Below are 21,388 nucleotides of genomic sequence, written 5' to 3' on the forward strand. Positions count from 1 at the left end.
TTGTCTGATCAAAGACCAGCAAGACCAATGAGGTTTCAATAGAGTGAGGGAGATGGAAAGGGGTTAGAGATGAAATCACAGAGGTCTGAAGGAGGGGGAAATATAGAAGGCATTATAAGGTCACATAAAGCTTTGATCTCTGAAATGGGAAATTTTGAGCAGAAAAGTGACATGATTTGAGGTGCATGTGAAAAGGATCACTCTGGTTTCCTGTGAATAATGACCATGACAAAGCAAAGCTTGAGGCTAGGGCTGTAATTAGAAATAGTACTAATCCAGAGGAGATATCATGTGGGTTGGACCAGTATTTCAGTGAAGGTGGTGAGAAGAGGTCCTATATTTAAAAATACATCTAATAGGGCCTCCCTGGTGGCACAAGGGGTAAAAGCACAGCACTGTGAAGCTGTCCGCAGCCTCTACAGCACAAGAGTTCGATCCCTAGCCAGCCAGGGAGCTACCCACATGGCACATCAGACCTCTCCTGTCTCCCCCGCTGCTCCCCTCAGCAGTGTATTTCAGTCAATCCACCTGTTCTGCTCCCCTCTCTGTCTCTGGTGAATCCTCTCACCCCCCTCACCTCTGGCCTATACCCCAGTTCTTGCATGCATAAATAAATAAATCTTTAAAAAAATATACATCTACTAGATATCAGTTGGGTGAGGGTATGACAGAGAGGAAACAATAAAGGCTGCAATGACTTAGACCTAAATAATATGAAGGATGGAGTTACCATTCACTAAATGGAGAATTTAAGCCTGGGGAGAGTGTCTGGATTTTAAAATTATTACAAAAAAGAACAACAGACCCAAGATGGAGTAAGTAGTTCATGCAGGGCCCCACAGAGACTAAACACCGAATTTAACTGCAGTTTCTACTTCTCCCAAAAGTGAAATTTTAAATCAATCTTGAGTTTCCTTTTCAGCAGTACTGAAGTAATCTGCAAGATAAGAACCTCCTGCCTTCCTGTAAGGGATGGTAGCTTTGATTGAAATAATCTTTCTTTTCTTTTGCTAGTAACCTTGTCACACCCTCTTTCTGACTATAAAATCCCTCTCTTTGGTTACAACTTCTTGCAGATCCTTTCCTCTTGCTAAATAGGATATTGCCTGCTGCATGACTCATCTAATAATGACATTGAAATTTATTTGGATGAATTTTGTTTTCTAATAACATGTTAGGTTTTAGATTCCATTTGCAGTGTAAGGGAAATGTTGGAGAAGATGCTACATGGTAACTGTAGTTCAGGGAAGATATCTGGACTCAAGATATAAATTAGGGAGTTTTGTGTCATAATTTTTATGAAATATTTTAAGTAATGAGTATAGATACAGGTAATAATATACAGATAATAAGAGATACTAGGGCAGAATGCTGGGACACTATTGTTTTACTGGAAGTGAAGAGAAATCCACAAAAGAGACTGAGAAATAAGTATCTAGAAAGGTAGGAGAGAACCAAAAGGAAGGCGAGAACCAAAATGGTATCCTGGAAACCAAAAGGGAGTTGTATCCTGGATTTGGCGTAATTTGGCAATGGGGAAGTCATTAGTTATGCTGACTATATTTACTTCACTAGAGGACAAAAACTTTACTGAACTAGATTAGAGAGAGAAGAACCCATTATAAAAAGGCCAGCTAGAGATGAGATGGCAGAATGGTTTCTAAAGGATGGTACATCCATTATTTTCTTAGATTGCCAGCCAGCAATCTGAAAAATGAAAGTGCTTATAGATTTAATTCCTATCTCTGCTCACTGGCATCTGTAGTGACAAACAGCAGAACCCATCCATTTTCAGGACAATGATAATGCTCCAGTAAAGATAGGAAAGATGATGATGCCAAAGAAAGAGGAAAACTGTCCTTCAATAGGCAAGAGGGGTAATAACTAGTACACAAGTTCCCTACCAGTTGGCCTGAGTATGGTTGTAGTTCATACACAGCAGTAGACGGGAAGCCAGGTATACAGGTACTGGTGACAGTGTGTTACTAGGTAAGGGAGGTGATGATGGTTGTGGTATTTCCCATTACTCTTATTTTCTCAGTGAACTGGGAAGCAACTCATCAATAGAAAGTCAAGAAGGGAAGATGTTTGAGATCAGAAAAGAGAGAAAAAGTAATGAAATTATTGTCTGACTTACTGGGGAATTTACTTAGCCAGTGAAATGTAGTAGGACAACTGGGTTACTCTCCAGGTTCAGTTGAGGTTAGCGGTTATCGGTTATGAAAATAATATAACATTAGTCATTAGGTTTGTGTATCTGACTCCAGTCACAATTACCTCTCCAGAAACAGCAGTGAGGGCATGGATTTTAAAATATGAACTGCCTATTAAATCCTAAAAGAAATACTGAAATATAACATTAGCCTCTCAAAAATATTTAGCATTGCATCTAAGAATTCTTTCTGGTTATTGAGTATATGCATGTGGAGGAGAATATCTTTTTCTTGGCAAAAACAAGGTGGCTATTGAAATGGCAGAGCAGGCAATTGATTTCAAGGAGTCGAAATTGATAATCTGATCTAAAATTAATTATCCTATTGACTTTTCATGCTGTCTAAAAATTCTACCATTGGTGTTATTGTAAAAAGTTTATGAGCTTTTCATTCACAGAGATGGTGTGCATTAAAAAAATGTTTAGTATTTAATAAGATGCCAAGGAAACACAAAAAGCTAAATAAATATTTGCTCAATTTACTTGAATAAAATGAAGGGCCATCACAAATTTCTTTTCATTCAACAAATAAATATTAAGTAGAAGATTCTTTGGCAGACATTACAAGAGCTTCCAAGATTTAAAAATAAGAGCATATTTACATGAAGCTGTTGAGGACAATGGATCATGGGACAACAATGGGAGGATGCTTATTAGCAGGGGTTCATTCCCTCCCACCCCCATCACCACCCATTGATATCAGTAAAACACAAAGCAGTAGAGGAGCATATATGAATGGCTATGCAGCTCTGCTGATGTGGTTAACACAAAGATACCCAGAGAGAGTATTACAGACTCCCACCCAAAAGAGTGGGTCTTCCGCTCTCTAGGGAGAGAACTTACTAGAGAGCATCAGTTGTAGTTGAACCAGGCAAGGCTTTATTAGACTCATGCATGAGCAAAACAGTTTAGGAATGGAGACTATTATAACCTGGCTCCCTGAAGGGAATTAAGGGGAGGTTTTTAAAGGGTAGGTGCATGAGGTGTGGTGCAGGAAAGCAGCATCACAGCTTGTTCTGGGCTAGGCTGCTCCTGAGCTTGTATAGACCGGTTACATTCCTGCTATGCACGTGGACGTGGACTCTCAACCTTTTCCCTCCAGAAAATTGTGAGGTGATCATTAGTCAGGGTCTAACACTTTTAGTTGAGCGTGATGCTTCATGGTCAGCGTGGTGGGCTGACTTGTTTGGACCTGTTTACCTGTTCAAACAGGGCTTGGGCAACTCATCCTACCAACTTGCGATTTCTTTTACCTCGGTTCTCTCAAAAAAGAAAACTCTTGAAGCAATGTAGACAAAAGTTACAACTTCAGCCCACACCAGAAGGTGGCCCCTATGCCACCCTAGAGAGAATACCACCTTTCTACCACTGTGAAACAAGTGGGTGGGCTGAGGTAAAATGCCTCTCTATACATATGATTTTACTGGAAAACAAAACCGCATGAGTTGGAAGTGAAACCATGCAAATGCTGACCTCTGCCTCCCTGCCAACGTGGAAAATACCCTAATAATGCAAGATCTAGAAGAACCTTTTAAACCTGATACTTACTACCTCAACCACAAAATTAATTATAAATCCGTGTTTTCCTGGAGGGAAAGACATTTTAGACTTTTGGAAAAATTGGCTTTCTCTAACTTTTTTAAGCTCATAGGTGTGTTTTTAATTAACTGTAAGATGAACAGATGTTTATTTCTTTTTCCAATTTATGTCCAAAGGAACTCATTTTAAAAATACATTAGAGAACATTTATTTTTATGATAATCCCTTGAGTATTTAAAATATTATAAAATTCCATTAATCTCCATTCCAATTCAGAATTTGGGTTAGGTTTGTCTGAATTTGGCTATTTCTTACTGTTAGATTTCAAGAGAGACAGTGAAAAATAATTTTCTTATATATATTCAATCTTGTGTTATTATCATTTAATACAACTATTAAGGGAGAATGAAGGAAATGTTTATTTCTAGGTATCAGAGTAAATAAATTTTTATTAAGTATTATTATATGCCAAGGCCCATTCCAGGCTCAAGTGATAGAGCAGTGAATCAAACAAAAATTCTAGCCCACATTGAGTTTACATTCTAATTTGAGTGAATGAGTGAATTTACTATTGACATATGTGCAAGAGCTAGAAAATTAGTCTCACTTGTTAAAACACATTTAACATCTCTTTCTAGACAGTCATCTATTCAAAAGTACTGTGTTACTTAAAAATGTAGATGAACTATTTTTTTGTGATACCCTCTATGTGATTAGCTCTTACAGCTTTATATTACTCTCCTCTCCCATATCAGGTTTTGATATAAGAACAAATCAAAAAGCCCCTGTGAAGATGAAAGAAAAGATGCTACATCACTATGATACTCTTGGCACCAGTTATCAACCAGTGAATAAAGAGAACAGAAAGATTACAGAACATTTTACTTCACAGAATGAAACTATTAGTGCACCATAAAGGACTTTGGTAGCTTCATGGATCATAATTAGGGAGTTAGGGGTAATCAAGGTATATTTAGTGTTTGAGACTCATATCTTGGATCTCAGCTAAAAACAGAATACTAGCTGAACTGGAGTGGAATTTCTCATGTTAAAGTGTTGAGGAGGAAACCTACCTTTTCACGTACACCACATACTTTGTGTCTATGTAGGTGGGCTTCCCAGTATACCAAGTGCAAGTCACATTGCCTGAATATTCTTTAATGACACAGGTTACCCTGTCAGGAACATCTGGTGGATCTGCAACAAAAGAACCATCATACAAATATATTTTCCATTTTATTTGGAAACCAGGCCAATCACTCCTCACTCAATACCTCCCTCATTCCATCTCCACCACCTCAGCTTGAAAACCACTTTGCCGTCAAGTATTGCTCTTCTTCATATACTTTACTATATTCTCTATTTATATGTGGATATTAATATGATCAAACTCCTCTAATGCAAAAAAAAAAATCCCTTCTCAAATTTTCTCAAGTCAGCTATCATTGTATATTTCTCCTTTTTCTAACAGTTAAACTTTTTAAAAGAACCCATTATTCTGGCCTTTTTCTCCATGTCCCATTTACTCTTGAACCCCAAACAGTCAAGTTTTACCAAACAGTTTTACCAAAACCCTTCTTAAGATCATTAATGACTTTCTATTCAACAAATCCCAGGATATCTTTACAGTCACCACTGAGTTTGATTTCTGTAGCATTTGCTATTTTGGTCCCTCTTTCTTTGAAACCTGTGCTTGTTGGTGCCTGTGAAAATATTCTCCAAAGTGTCTTCCTACTGCTCTGATAGACTCTCCCCTTCCCAGGCACCTGCCCCATTACTCACATTAAAATTTTGGTGTTCATGCATACAGTGGAGTGTTATTCAGCTTTAAAACAAAAGGGAATTCTCACACATGCTACAACATGGTTGAACCTTCAAGACTTTATGCTAAGTAAAGTAAGTCAGATAAAAAGGACAAATATTGAATGATTCCATTTATATAAAGCATCCAGAATAGTCAAATGTGTAGAGACAGAAGGTATAATTGTGTTGTTAGGGGTTGTTGGGAGGTGGGAATGGGTGTTGCTATTTATTGGGTACAGAGTTTTAATTTTGCATGATGAAGAGTTCTAGAGATAGATGGTGCTGATAATTACACAGCAATGTGAATGTCACTTAAGAAAGGTTAAAATGGTACATTTTATGTTAGATATGTTTTACCACAATACAAAAAAAGATTAAAAAGTTTTGGATATTCATAAGACCTGAAACCATAAAATACATAGAAGGAAATATAGGCGAAACACTACGTGATATTCACATCAAAGACATCTTTACAGACACATCCCCCAAAGCAGTGATAGTGAAGACAAAGATAAACAGCTGGGACTACATCAAATTAAAGAGCTTCTGCACAGCAAAAGAGACAATAACAAAAACAAAGAGAAACCCCACCAACTGGGAGAACATTTTTGCACACAACACTAATGATAAAGGACTGATCACAAAAATTTGCAAAGAGCTGATGCTACTCAACAACAACAAAGAAAATAATCCAGTCAAAAAATGGGCAGAAGAGCTAAAAAGAAACTTCTCTGAAGAGGAAATGCAAATGGCCAACTGGCATATGAAAAAATGTTCAACATCACTTGTAATCAGGGAAATGCAAATCAAAACTACCATGAGATACCATCTTACACCAGTGAGAATGGCATATATTAAAAAAACTAGCAACAACAAATGTTGGTGAGGGTGTGGAGAAAAAGGAACTCTCCTGCACTGCTGGTGGGAGTGCAAACTGGTCCAACCACTATGGAGAGCTGTGTGGAGATTTCTGGACCTACTAAACATAGAGCTTCCATATGATCCAGCAATTCCACTCCTAGGTATTTACCCAAAGGACACAGAAACATCAATTCCAAAGAACACCTGCACCTCTATGTTTATAGCAGCACTATTTACAATAGCTAAGCTTTGGAAACAGCCCAAATGCCCAAAAATAGATGACTGGATCAAGAAGATGTGGTACATATACCCCATGGAATATTACTCAGCATTCAAAAAAGATAAAACACATGCAATTTGCAGCAACATGGATGGTGCTGGAAGGGATCATGCTCAGCGAAATAAGCCAGAAAGAAAAAGAAAAATACCGGATGGTCTCACTCATAGCAGTAATCTAGAAAACTTAAATAAAGGACCAGGAAAATGAATAACTATAAGAAAGTGAAAATCAAAATCAACAAAAAACTATGAACCAGAGATACTTTTTGGGGGGTCGGGGGCGGGAGGGGAGGGATTGGGTCAAAATTGGGGGGGTTGCAATTGTATGGGGAATATAAAAATAAAATTTATTATTTAAAAAAAAAGTTTTGGATATTCACAGAATCTCTCTTTCTCCTTTTCTCCATCCACTCCTCTCAGTTCTTCCTTAGAGTGGCCATGTTTGGAGAACATCCTATTATGGAGAATATTGTTTTATGGAGTTTTGTCTGTTAGCATCTTTCCCTTTAGGGAAATATATTTCCCCTACTCCCTCATCTCATCCCACTTCATCCCCACCTCAAGGACTGGCAGTCACTATACTTCACACAGAAGTGTGCCCTTGAGCAAGGCTGACTAACTGGAGTATATCCCTTGGGAATGAACAGGTAACTCAAGATAAACTAATCAGAATTTTCCAAGGAACTTTTTCTGGAGTCATCATGAAAAAAGGAGTTTCCTTCTTCCTGAAATTGCTGTCTGGGAAACATGTGAGCTGTGAGTTTCTGGTGGCCATCTTACTGTCATAGTGAAACAGTCTAATTAAGAATGAAGCCAACACAGGGAAAAACAAAAGCCAAGAAATGGGAAGAGATGAAAGAGTTCTGAAGACACTGTTTGAGCCCTTGAGGACTCTGAAGTCTATGAAGCCCTACCAGTTATAGAACAACATCTGGAATTTTCAGTTTCATCATCTTATAATAAGTTACTAAGATCAAGATTTAAAAAAAAATATGGAAACATTGAGTGTTGATCATATGTACACTTTTTAGGTATCACTTTCTCAGCTTGTCCCTACATATGCAATACTTCCTGGGAAACTAGACTCTTTAGAGAATAACCAGACAAATGGAATAATGGAGACTCATAAAGAATAAAAGTATAGACATTTATGCACCTGAAGTTATACCCAAAGATTTATCTTAGATGCAAATATACTTTTGCACTCACCTACAAATCATTTACCGAGAATATTACATGCAAAATAAGAAATAAATATATTTAAAGATAAATATATAAAATGCAAATTGAAACAATAATAGATATAATTTAGATCTATCAAGTTGGCAAGGGTTTTGAAATACGTTAATCTGCTGTATTGGAATGAATTTAGAGAAGTCCTCTAAAACTCTGCTAGTAGAAAGGCAAATTGGTAAACCGTATGGAGAATACTTGACATATCAGTCCTTGAAAGTGGAAGTAATATCTTACAACCCAGCAATTTTGTACCTAAGAATGTTTCCTTAATAAAATGTTTATTGATATACAAAAATATTTGACTAAAAGGATGTCCTCAAAGTATTGTTCATAATAATGAAAAACTTGGAAACAAACCTGATACCCTAATGTAAGGTTAAATAAACTATAATACACTCTTAAAATACATCTCAAAACTAAATTGTAAAAGACAATTTAAATATCTGACCTGAAGATGATTTAAATATCTGGCCTCCAAATATATTTAATTGATTAAGTAATCACCATATAATAAAGTGAGAAAGGTGGGTTACAAAATAATATAGTATAATAGTTGTTATTTGAGTCAGACTGAGAGAGGGAGAGAGAAAGTAGGATGAGAAGGGGAGGAGGGGAGAAAAGTTGGAGTAGAGGGAGAGGAAGAGAGTGAAAGAGAGAAACTTATTAAAGACATTTCAAATTATTACAGAGCATTCTGTTAGTGATGAGATGATAGGATTATAGAGATGATGGATAATTCTTTTTTGCTTGTCTAAAGTTTTAAATAGTACTACAATGAATGAATATAACTTGATTTTACAATTAAAAAACTATGTTCATGCAGTAAGAACACACTAATGTACTCTAAAACATTTTGGTGGGTTGTAGCATTGAGTTGCCAGAGGGAAATGGGCTTCTGTAGGGTAAAAGAAATCTGGAAGATTTACTTTAGTTTGAAAGAAGGTAAATATGGGATCATAAATTTAAGTTATTTTGGATATTGATTTAGTTATGGGCCCTCGCTGCTTACAGTGATTTGTGCTAGTTATCTCCTCCTGTGATTTCAGATAGAGTATCTTTGGTTTGACCATCATAAAAGTTAACTGTCAATCTCAGGTTATGCTATTTCATAGCATAACCTGAATGAGGTTATGCTGCATGAGGTGAATGCTGGTGTTTAATTAACTTTGCAAAATGTCAACACATTAATAAACACAATTGTTAATGTGACGCTCTGTAAAGATGGGAATGTAAGCATGGTTATGAGAGTAAGACTGGATTGTTGTTAGGTCTCATTGCAAGGTTATTCAATATCCAAGAATAAAAACTTCCTTTACAGATATTAAATTCTAGGGTATACCCTGAAATATACAAGAATGAGATTAAATTTTTACTCTTTCCTACCAACCCTATCCTTCTACTATTATTGGTGCACTCATTTATGACAGGCCAGGTATTTTGTTTATTCAGAGTTCAGCCCAAGGGTCATTTTCTACTGACTGATTCTTAAAAACAGAATCTGTAATTTTCTCTTTGAGTTTCCAACATTTAATGCATTTTTGGTTCATAGCATACACTCAGTAAAGTTGACTTTATGAGATAATTGACCTGATTAATGAATGATAATAAGAAGAATGAAAATGAAGTGATGTGTAATGCAAAGCAATTCCATATCCAAGAGGTGCACAGGCTGTCCTAATTATGCCTAGCAGCAATGCTGAAGAGGAATATTTGGGGGACTTTTAATGAATAATAAGTCTGCTTCTATTACAGTAAGTAGATATCAAAGGTGGTTAAAATTTAAGTCAAATATACGTAACTTTTTAAATAAAGGATTAAATGGGAACATGACTTTTCATGTATGGTTTATTTTAATTTGGCATTTTTAAATGAATAAAGACAACATATCATGTTTTATTACATGATTGATATGACTCTGATAGAACAAGCTTCCCATAATAGGTGTGCATTTAGTCACAGACAGGAGTCTAAGAAGTGTTTAAGATTATGACTAAAATTAGAATTGTGATAGTGGTTTATACTTCATAAATTGCTCATGAAAGTAGCCTTTAAATATATTTGGATATCTTTCCAGGAACAGTAATAACTCATTTATCTAATTTCTGTCTTCTATACTTTAGCTCCAGTCTAAGAAATTACACATACTCATTTTGTCCAAAACAGTGATAAGCTGATAGAGTAAAGCCCACAGGACAAATATCCTGTGATCAAAGTGATCCAGTGAAAGCAATGTGATTTTGCAAGTACCACAAAACTTGTATTTTTTGTTTGTTTTTTTTTTTACCCATTTAAATAGGGAGTTTTGTTGCTAAGAATGCAGAGTCCAAGAACATATTCCACTTGAATCCAGGGGGCTGGTAAATTTTTAGCTGTCAGTTATGATTTTACACTCAAACTTAGAGGTCTGTTAAGTAGTTACAGCTTACAGAGGAAGTAAATGGAAAGAGTGATGTTCTTCGCTAAGCAGTGATCAGAAGATACTATAAGTGTTATTTACATGTTGTTGTAAAAGAGAGCAAAAGTCATTCCCTCCCTGTAAGTACTGCCTGGTGGTTGTTCGGGGAGGAGAGACCCACCAGTATTGTGAGAACCGGTGCAATTAACCAATCACCCTAACTGCTGCCTCGGGGCCAGATTACTTTTGCCTCGTATTTTCTTTTGACTTGAATTAAACACTAACCTTTCCCCGTAACTCTGAAATTTGCTTATTTGCCCCAAAGAAACTACTTATTTTATCATCACCCCCATCTCTACCCTCACAGGATAAATAGTAAAGCATTTAAGCAAATGGGTTGTTTATGTTTCCTGAGGATGTGGATGGGCTAAGGAGTTTTCATAACCCAAATAAATGTCTGCTTGTGGTTTCAATACCCACAATTTAGGGCAACTTTAACAAGTTATCAGTTTAAGGCATAGTTTGCAAACTTATTTCTCTGATTCCAAAACATAATACTTTCTTTCCTCAATTTACCTCTACCACCTCCTATAGCTCTTCTTGTTTCTGAAAATCATGCAACATCAGGTGCTCTGATTTAAGTAGGACAAAGGCCTAAGTTTAGCAGGAAGCCTCCTACTTTCAGGCAACCACTCTAGGAGCCAGGTGGTAGTGGGCAGGTGACCCCTGCTAACTGAGAACTGGAAGTGAGAAAAAAGAACTCTCATTTGAATGTCATCGTTTGGAGGAAGGGAACATGAAAATGGTCCAGATGCCACAAGGAATGAATCTGTGATTGTAGGGTAAGGTAAAAAATCAGGCTTTTCTGCCCTCCCGCCATCAGGATAGATGAGGGAACCCTGTGATCCTGAATGCATGCCTGATGGTGGCCACCTGAAGTGGGTACACCTGGGCTAAGACTGTGCTTTTAAGGGCGGCGTCACGGGGACGCCAGTAGAAGCCGAAAGAGAAGAAGCCCGAAGCAGAAGCAGAGAATGCCAGAGAGCCCAGATAGAGGGAAGATTTGCTGGGGGCTGGGAGGACTGCCAGCCTCCCGGCCCTCCAGCACCCCTGCCTGCTGTATGCCTGGTGAACCCCAATAAAAAACCTGCAAAAAAACCACTGAGGACTCTGCCTCCTTTACTCGGTCTGCATGGGATCAGGAAACCTGCACCGTGTCTATTCCTGCCCTTACAGTGATAAAATATGTCAAATTTATTGATCTATCCCTCATAATATTAGAATCAAGAAGTAAGTATATAATTATCCAGATCAGCCTATATTGCTATAATAACAAACATCTTCAGAATACTATGAACACAAATTGAGTTTAGCATATCTTTTTACGGCTAACTTCATTAACCTTAAACCTTCATTAAACATATTATTTTTCAGTTACGGTAACAAATGTAGTCACTCACAACTGAGGCAGTGGGATTAGGGCCAAACAATTATCAGAATCTCTTCATGTTTTATCAAAATGATGCATTTTTTTTTTAAGGATTTAGGCACATTGGTGTTGTATTTTAAAATTCCTAATATATTTAAAAAATAAAATATTGAAATTTGGTCCTTGCCATAGTTGGTAAAATTGGCCTTATTTTACAGACATGAAATTGAGGCTCAGATTGGTTAATCAACTTGCTCAAGGTTACATATCTGGTTTAAAAAGGTGCATCAGGAATATAAAGCTATTTATGCAACTGATTTTTCTCTCTAAGCTTAGCCTCAAAATTTCTCAGTGGTATCTGCTGCACGTATGCTTTGTTTTGCCAGGCTAGTGTTGAAAATTTTCTTTTGAGGGTATTGACAACATTGAAAATTTTGTAGAGTTCACATTAAAAATTCATATTTTTGTGTTCTTTTGAAGAATCAAAAGCTCAAGGAATACTGGACCATTATAAATGCTCAAGGTTAGTGGTGACAACTCCCAGTAGACCACTTTTGTGTTTTCCTCTCTGCACAGATTCCACCAGTTTCCTTAATACGTGTATTTCACCAACTTGGTACCAGGAAACACACGAGTTTGTAGTTCCTATATTAAACTAATATAAAAAGAAGTGGGCTTTATCAGTTTGCTTCTATTTTTAGACAAGATTGGTACTTACCAGTTGATTGTTAAACTAGCTTTCATTTGGGTTTCTATGTACCCCAATACTTACATCCAGAAGAAATGTCTATTCCACATATCAGTGTTTCTTGAAAATATCCAGGACATTCAGCAGTGCAGTACATAGAGGCATGTGGTTCCACAAAGTTGTTATACAAAAGTTGAGCTGTTGTTTCATTAATTCTTGTGATCTGAAATCTTTGTTTGATGCCATTTTTATAAAAATTAAGTGTTCTTGGTTGGCAGTTTTTTATCACTGCTTGGCAATATATGGAGATATTCATCCCCATCTTAAAAATTGTGGCTGGTTCTACCCATATGTGACCTGAACAGTTTATATTTGTAAGTCCTGGAAACACATAGATAAAACAATAAATTTCATGTAAGCACTAAAACCAGAGATTCAGAAGAATATGCTATTAGTTTTAAATTTTATTCTTTTAATTTATTTCCATTGGAAAAAGATTTTAGAATGCTATCTTTTGATGAATTTATTTCATGTTGATTTTAACATGCTGTCTGTTGATGTTCAGCAGCATGACATAAGACTTGCTTCTCTGTCTAAACCTTCTCTATCTAAAAAGCAAAGACAATTAGGTCTCGTCTCCTATTTTTAAATGAGAACTGAAACATTTGGAGGATACACCAGTTTTTCAAAGGCAAGATTAGAAATAATACTTGGCACTGAAGAATAAAAATCCCAATCTCTAGTATAATCAATCATACATTCTCTTGTTGATAAAAGCTACATTTATCAAAAAGTTTTGAGTTTAATGACTAAAATCATACTAGTGGCAAAAATCATTGCTTGATAAACACTTAGAATTAATCACTAAATTAATAACCTGGGAAAATATTCAGAATATATTTTTAAGTTAAAAAGCAAATTGCAAAACAACATTTCATAAAGGCTTAGTGTTACCAACAAATGGGTGAATTAAAGAGAAATGCACTAAAGTATTAGCAGTGATAATTTCTGTGTGTGAGAGTATTTTTTCTTTCTTATTGTATATGTTTTTAAAGCTATGTGTGAATATATTACTTTATAACCAACAATAATGTAAAGTTATTTTCATAATCTCAAATCACAATGCAATGAAATCTTAATGAAATTTAATTAATGTCAAGGAAAACATACTGAAGGCTCTGTCTAATTCATTATAGACTTTTTCTGATAATACCTGTATTAAAATATCTTAAAACCTTATCAAAATAGTGGTTATTAGAGGTGTATATTTGATTTTAAAAGGTCCTTATCTTTGAAATACAAAACTTAAATAATTAACTTGTTTTATAATAGAAATGTAATTGAATATTTTAATGTGGAAGTGGTGATAAAAATAATTCCGTCATTATCAAAAGGGTATTAAAGTGAAAAGCTTGAAAAGGGAATTTTAGGAAAGCATCTGGCTGTTTTAAATAAATTTAGAGAACTACATCCATCACGGAAGAATTGTGAGTAGTGTTTGAGGATATATAAAAAATGTAAAGAATGTCAGAAGACTTAAGATTTGGAAAAATGCTCTGGTTTTCAAAAAAAAAAGATAAAGGAAACTCTCAACCACTAAGCTTCAAAATATTCAAGAATAAATTACAAGAAAAAAGTCAGTAATTTTTCATTGACTTCATCAGCGACTAGTAAAAATTATCATAGATTATGTCAGAAATAAGTCATAAATATGTTAATTTCTCTTTAATAGGACTTTAGTCAGAGGAATGTTAAGCATAGTATGTTTTTATTTCTGCAAAGCCATTGAAAGGGATGACGACATAATATTTTAATAGAAAACTTGAGAAAATAGAGTCTGGATGATGTTAAAAATATATCAGATCGAGCAATATTATTAACCAATAATATATAAAATAATTTCTACTGGACAGCTGATGGTCTCTAATACCGCATCATAGGGCTCATCTTATTTCTCTCCGTTTTATATTAATCACTTGAATGTAGGAAAAGAAGTCCTTATCATTTACATTTATCAATTGATAAATGTAAGAAGTTGGTATCTTGTCTTAAATTGTTGGTCTGATTCTGGAAGTGTCTTCTATGCTGCTGGACGGGTTACCTCTGGTTCTCTAACATAATTATGTCCCAACTTATAGAAGGTGGTTTTGCTTTTGTCACTATTCTGAGTAACTTGTACCACCTGCAAATCTTCCTTCAAGATCTAGAAGCTTGCCCTGGAGTCCCTGTCACCTGTCCAAAACACTATTGTCTTCAATAGAAATTCCCAAATGCCAATGACCACCCTGCCTAATAGATGCTATCCCTGGATTCCTCAAAGCTGCTGATATATCTGTTTCTATCAGCAGACATTTGTTGTGAATTATAAGATGGGGATAATAATAGCACATACTACTGCTGTACCAAGTTGCTGTGAGGAATAAAATACTTAGCATAGTGCCCAATGCATATTTACCATCATCAAGCATCTTATGAGAACGAATTACACCCAATTGTTTGATGGACTATTATACAAAAATAACAATGGTCCAAAGATAGAACATGTGCACTCAAATTAATAAGCTCCTTCATGGAAATGTTCATATATAAGTTAGAGATTTGTCTATTAGGGATGTTTGAGAAAGGCATCCTGTGTTAGGAGGGAGATTGGACTTTTTAATTTCATTCTATATCATTTTTGTGTACATGTAATTTCTCCCAATCTAATAATTTTTACTCTTCAGAGATTTTAATAGAATCTCTTGAAAATAATGAACACTCAATATTTTGTGGAATAAAGATAGAGAGAGATACTTAAAATACTATACCTCCATGACACCAATTGAAGAATATATAAAATGCTATTACCACATCCCATTGAATTGGGACTGGACTCATGCCTGAAAACAGGAAAAAACTTTTGGTCCCCTCTGGAAAAAATTATGAAAAATATTTAATTGTTATCTTTTGATAAAATAGCAATAAAATAACAAAACATTAATTACTGCTTTCCTTAAGTTATTTTTTATTAAGAAACGTTGATTAGGGGCCTCCCTGGTGGCGCAGGCGGTTGAGCGCCGCTCTGTGAAGCTGTCCACAGCCTCTGCAGTGCGGGCTCGATCCCCACCGGCCAGCGAGAATCCCACATGGCACAGCAGACCTTTCCTGTCTTGCCTACTGCTCCCCTCAGCAGTGTATTTCATCAGTCTACCTGTTCTGTTCCCTGCTCTGTCTCTGGTGAATCCTCTCACCCTCCTGCACATCTGGCTTGTACCCCGGTTCTTGTATAAATAAATAAATCTTTAAAAAAAAAAAAACAACTTTGATTAGGAAGAAAAAAGAAGGGAAGGAAAAAAAAGAAGGAAGTGAGGAAGGAAAATAATACACCAGCCAGGAAGGACGCAGCATGGCTGGTATATAATACACATGAAGGAGTAAAGCCAAGGAATGGGATTTTATACTCTCAAAAATCACTATGAATTACCTTAGTAGGATATTTTGATTCTGGATACAGTTCCTCCTAATCTAGTATTCTCATCAGAAAACTCTTTTTTTCTAACTCCTGATGATGAATTCTTTTTTTTGTTTGTTTTTTTTAAAGATTTATTTATTTATGCATACAAGAGCTGGGGTGCAGGCCAGATTTGCCGGGGTGGGGGGTGTGTGTGAGAGGATTCACCAGAGGCAGAGTGGGGAACAGAACAGGCAGACTGACTGAAATACACTGCTGAGGGGAGCAGCGGGGAGACAGGAGAGGTCTGCTGCACCATGTGGATATCTCCCTAGCTGGCCAGGGATCAAACTCATGCTGCAGAGACTGCAGACAGCTTCATAGTGTGGTGCTTAATTAACCCTTGTGCCACCAGGGAGGCCCCCTGATGATGAATTCTTTTTTTGACCAGCTTTGTGTACTTAGAAATACATCTTTGATGAGCAAAATTTGGAAAAAAGTGAATGATTTCAGAACATTCAAAGGAAAAACATTCAAAATGAAAATAGATGAAGTTTGACAAAGGCATATGTGCTATTACCAGTTAAACTTTTGTTTATAGAGAGCTCAATTGAAAGTCATCAAATTGCATAAAGTATCTGATAACGTTTAAAAAATGTGGGTCCAGGCCTCCCCCGTGGCGCAGCAGTTGAGCGCTGGGCTGCGAAGCTCTGCAGCGCCGGTTCGATCCCTGGCTACCGGGTGAGGGTCCCACATGGCATGCAGACCTCTCCTGCCACCCTCTGCTCCCCTCAGCAGTGTACTTCATCACTCTGCCTGTTCTCCTATCCGCTCTGGCTCTGGTGAATTCTCTCACCCTCCCAACCCGCGTTTCTGACTGTACCCAGTGCTTGTATAAATAAATAAATAAATGAATCTTTAAAAAAATAAAAAATAAAAAACGTGGGTCCCCATGATTTATGAATATAGGAATCCCTCTCATAATCTGTTGGCAACAGTAGGTCTTCTCCTTATAATAGGCAAAACAGGTCCTAATATATTCCTAGTTAGAAGTTAACTACTCACCTAATAGAACATATGCGGTTGTTATTTAAAGTGATGTGACTTCAGACAATATTATATATAGATTTATCTTTCATCAGTTATCACTATATGAAATATCACATAAACTTATGAGAGAAAATAACTAGGAACATATATTTCCAAAAGAAACTATAGCTGTTTTCAGTATTTGAATGATCATTGTATTTTTACCTTCCAACTTGTTTGAAGCACATAATTTCACTTCAGAGCCAGGCTGCTGTCCTTGTCCCCTGCATCATGTCTTCTTTCTCAGCTCCTTGCCTGTCAACGATCACTTCAGATTTTTAGCAATGAGCCAAAAGGAAATGTCAGCAAAGCTCTGACCTACATTTCAGATTCTTGAAGAGGAACTCAAACTGTTCAACTCAAAATGACTGGCTCTCATGTCACTATTTGGGAAAACCCAGATTACTGAAAGTGAACTACTTTGTCAGTACTTTTTTTCTCAGTGTAATCTGAAATTGCCTCATTCAAGAAGTAGAACACATACACATACACATGCTTTACCTATCAAAAATAGAATGTTAATTTTAATTTGCGACCAACATTGATAATAATTATAAATCTGTCATAAGAAAGTATAAATGCTACTATTGACCATTCATTTGTTTTAACAATCAGTTTTGAACATCTGGCCTGTGCCAGAAATTGTTGTGGACATTAAAGATGTACTGGTGATTAATTATAGAATAGCTCCTTTGTTTAATTGTTTACAGTGATTAGATTACAGATTAGTGGCTTCGAACTATTGTTTACAGATTAGCAGAATTCTTTGAACAAATGAAAAATTCCAGCTCTTTGGTTGATTTATAGTAGGTATCACCAAGATCCCTTCCTGACATGTCTTTTCTTCCTGCCATCTCTATTTGTTCTAATGCGTAAGTTTTCACTCAATGTACTTCTTACTGTTGTAAATGACACTAATTTATTGTCTCCTCTCCAATAAACTTCTTGAAGTCATTTCAATTTTTGTATCTTAAGCACATTAGATTCTCTGGCAGAATATTTTAAAGGTTCCTATGCTGAGATTCATTCTAGATAATAAAATCAGAATTTCTGTGGATTGAGGGTGGACATCAGTATTTTTTAAAAGCCCTTCAAGTGATTATGAGCTGTCAGTATTGAGAACCACTGAGATGTATGAGTAAGAGTATCTTTGAAGTCCACTCAGAAGAACTGTCTGTCAATGGGTTTTAATAATTAGTAACAATTTTTCAGGCTGTGAAGAAGACGATGTGGAAAAGATTTCACATAAAGAAAATAATGTAATATAGGTAATATTGATGTTTTGTGACTAATAAGTTTTTTTCTTCAGGTTGAGGGGAATAGAATTTAAGCAGAAAATTAGGTCAGTGGCAGAATGTAATGGGCTTTGTATTCCTGCTAAGCAGTTTAACCTTTTTCTTGAAGTCACTCAAAGATTGTTAGGCAGAGAAATCACATAATCAAATTGGATTTTGAAAGATAATTATAATTATTGTGTGGAGAATTGATTGAAGAGGAAGAGCCCAGTTGGGAAGCTATTGAAAATCAAACACTGAGGAGGGCCTAAAGCAAAGCAAAGGCAGTAAGAACTGAAAGGAGGAAACAGAGCCGAAAGCTTTGTGAGGCAGACTGGAATGGCCTTTGTAAGCAATAAAGGAATGGTGACCCTGGAGTTGTACCCTGAACCAACTGTGTGGGAAATTCAGGATCTAGGAACACAAAGACTGACTCTGATGGCTGCTTTTGCTGACCCGGTAGATAATGACACACAAAAGGGGGCAATGGCAGGGAAGTAATGAATTTGATTCTGGGCATGTCTATTCAAAAGGCTTACAGCATGTGCTGTGGTGGGGAGAAATACCAGGGTGAGGCCGGAGGCAGAGGGGTGAAAGAATTCACCAGAGACCGAGTGGGGAAAAGAAAAGGTGTTTTTATTGAAATATACCTCTAAGTATGAGAAGCAGTGGGCCGGACAGAAGAGGTTGTCTGCCCCCAGGATTTGGGGCTCTCCTTTGTAATTAGTTTCTGTGGTTTTTCATGACTGGGAGAGTCGGTCTCTGCCAGTTATTATCTGCAGGGACATTAGGTTTAGGTGGGCCTTCTGCACAGGAGGTATCCTGCTGGGTTCTGTTTTCCCAGAATTCTTGATAGCCTTCATTGGTCATGTGGACCCACACTAGGTTTCCATAGCAACTCTATTGGTTCCCCTTTCTTATCTATTTTGTGTCTCCCAGCATTGTCCAGCTGAGCAAAATGCAGAGACTAAGTTTTAACTATTGAATGATACCCCCATATGTGCACAGAGAACTGTCCAGTGGGCTGTTGCAGACATTGAAAAACTTGAGAAAGAAATTTGAGTGGAAATCTAAATTTAGGCGATTTCAGCATGCCAGTAGTATTAAAACTAAGATTAGAATTAGAGGACTCAGAAAGAACATCCAAAACAAGACTGGAAAGGATAGGTGAACACACCAGAAGATGCTGACCAAAGAACAAAAAGAAGAGCTATTAGAAGGGGTGTTGGGCAACTGTCAAATGGCCAGAAATTGAGTAGGATAAGAAGTAAAAGGAAATGTTGGATTTCACAACAGTCAGTTTTCTCTGCTTGCAGTTTCAGAAAAGAAATGGAGGTAGAAAAGAGATCGCAGTGCTTACAATAGAAAATAAAGGAGATGGCATTGGCTGATCTTTTATGGATTTGTATAGTACTGATAAGATTGGAGGACAAATCAGGATTTATTTTATTGGGGTGGACGGTAATTCTTTTTTTTTTAAGAAGCTTTTTTGTTTTAAGATTTATTTATGCATACAAGAGCTGGGGTACAGGACAGAGATGTGGGGGGCGAGAGAATTCACCAGAGACAGAGCGGGAAACAGAACAGGCTGATTGACTGAAGTGCACTGCTGAGGGGAGCAACAGGCAAGTCAGGAGAGGTCTGCTGCACCATGTGGGTTGCTTCATGGCCGCCTGGGGCAATCGAACTCGTGCTGCAGAGGCTGCAGATTGCTTCATAGGTTGCATCTTAACCCCCTGCACCACCAGGGAGGCCCTGGATGGTGGGTCTTAACCATCCTTTCATGTGTTTATTTGCTGTGCGTATCTCTTCTTTGGTGATCTGTCTGTGCAAAGCTTAAAACCATTTTTATTGGCTTGTTTTCCTATTGAGTCTTGAAAGTTCCTTATGCATTTGAGAAACCAGTCCTCAATCAGGTATAGGTTTTTGCAAATATTTTCTCTTTGTCTGTGGCTTATTTAATTTTCTTCACAATGTCTGTTTTAAGAGATGATTTTCACTTTGAGTAATTCATTAACTATTTTAATGGCTTTTTTTGTTTTTGTTCTGTGACAAAACACATTTTCATCAGCAGGTCGATTCAAAGTCTTATTTTATGTGTCTGTTAAAAAAAACACCTATTTAAGATATATTGTTGAGTCATTCCAGATTGAAATCAGAGCCAACAGCACTATAATTCATGTCTAAAGGAAGCTCATCTCAAAAAAAATATTTATGACACCTACACTGCAGGTTTTTTGCACTTTGGGAATTAAACAGTGCTTCATGACTACACTATATACTTGAAGCCATTTTAAGCAGCAAAATCACAAACAAAACACAAAATATGAGAAACAGAGTACTATGTAGGTCCTGGAAAGGACACTCATTTACAGTGTAAGAGCTGAAACAAATTCTTTAGCTTGGAACTTGCACATTGGGTGACTCACATTTTTTATAGCTTGCACGTATCTGTGAACCAGGGTAAAGTGATGCGAGTATTGACTGGGGGCTTATGAGTAAATTTTAATTCATAAATGAATTTACAAATAGAGAATCTGGGAATGACAAGGACCAGCTATATAAATATTTCGTTCTGTGAGCGGTTTGACTTCATTTTTCAAAACCTATTGTCTTGGCTTTCTCCCCACAAGTAAGGGTGGCATCCACCTGAGCATTCCAGGATAGTCCAGTTTAATCTTGTTCCAGGGTAATTATAAATAACACTGCATTTTATTTTCAACATTATTCTAGCCTGTACAATATGCTATTTTGTCACCTTATAGTAAATCTTGCTTATTTCCTAAAAGTTACAAAATTTCCTCTAGCATTTGATAGAAGTTTGGAATGTTTGTATGCCTACAAACATACAAATACTCAATATCCACCCATTGAGTATAATAATACTCAATGGGTGATTGAGTATAACATGCATGATCCTGCAAATGAATTATATAAAATAAAATATTAAAAAATAGTCATAATTTAACATATCATCAAGACCAATATAATGTGGGTTTAAAGATTTTTTTCAACTTTTTTTTTTAATCCACAGTAGAGAATTTAGAGCCAGAAGAGAACAGCCAGAACTGTTATCCTTTTGCAATTAGGTTTTTCTATAAATTTACTTAGAAATTGTGGATTAAAAATATTTCCAATTTCCCATTTATAGGC

The 21,388-nt window shown here is 36.4% G+C and overlaps 1 protein-coding gene across 1 annotated transcript in view; it reads right to left on the bottom strand.

Moving 5' to 3' along the window:
• Nucleotides 1-17,171, bottom strand: part of IL23R (interleukin 23 receptor) — a 55,788-nt gene extending 38,617 nt beyond the window's left edge. Inside the window, exons 1-4 of the mRNA XM_037499887.2 lie at nucleotides 17,127-17,171; nucleotides 15,250-15,351; nucleotides 12,527-12,823; nucleotides 4,825-4,948 (exon numbers count right to left, since the gene is read on the bottom strand). Coding sequence (XP_037355784.1) covers nucleotides 4,825-4,948; nucleotides 12,527-12,823; nucleotides 15,250-15,319 — 491 coding nt within the window. The 5' untranslated portion in view covers nucleotides 15,320-15,351; nucleotides 17,127-17,171. The remainder of the gene's footprint in view (nucleotides 1-4,824; nucleotides 4,949-12,526; nucleotides 12,824-15,249; nucleotides 15,352-17,126) is intronic.
• Nucleotides 17,172-21,388: the final 4,217 nt, after the last annotated feature.

Source organism: Talpa occidentalis, unplaced genomic scaffold (genome assembly GCF_014898055.3).
Source record: "Talpa occidentalis isolate TD23 unplaced genomic scaffold, MPIMG_talOcc4v2.1 talOcc4.9, whole genome shotgun sequence".
Lineage (NCBI taxonomy): Eukaryota > Metazoa > Chordata > Mammalia > Eulipotyphla > Talpidae > Talpa > Talpa occidentalis.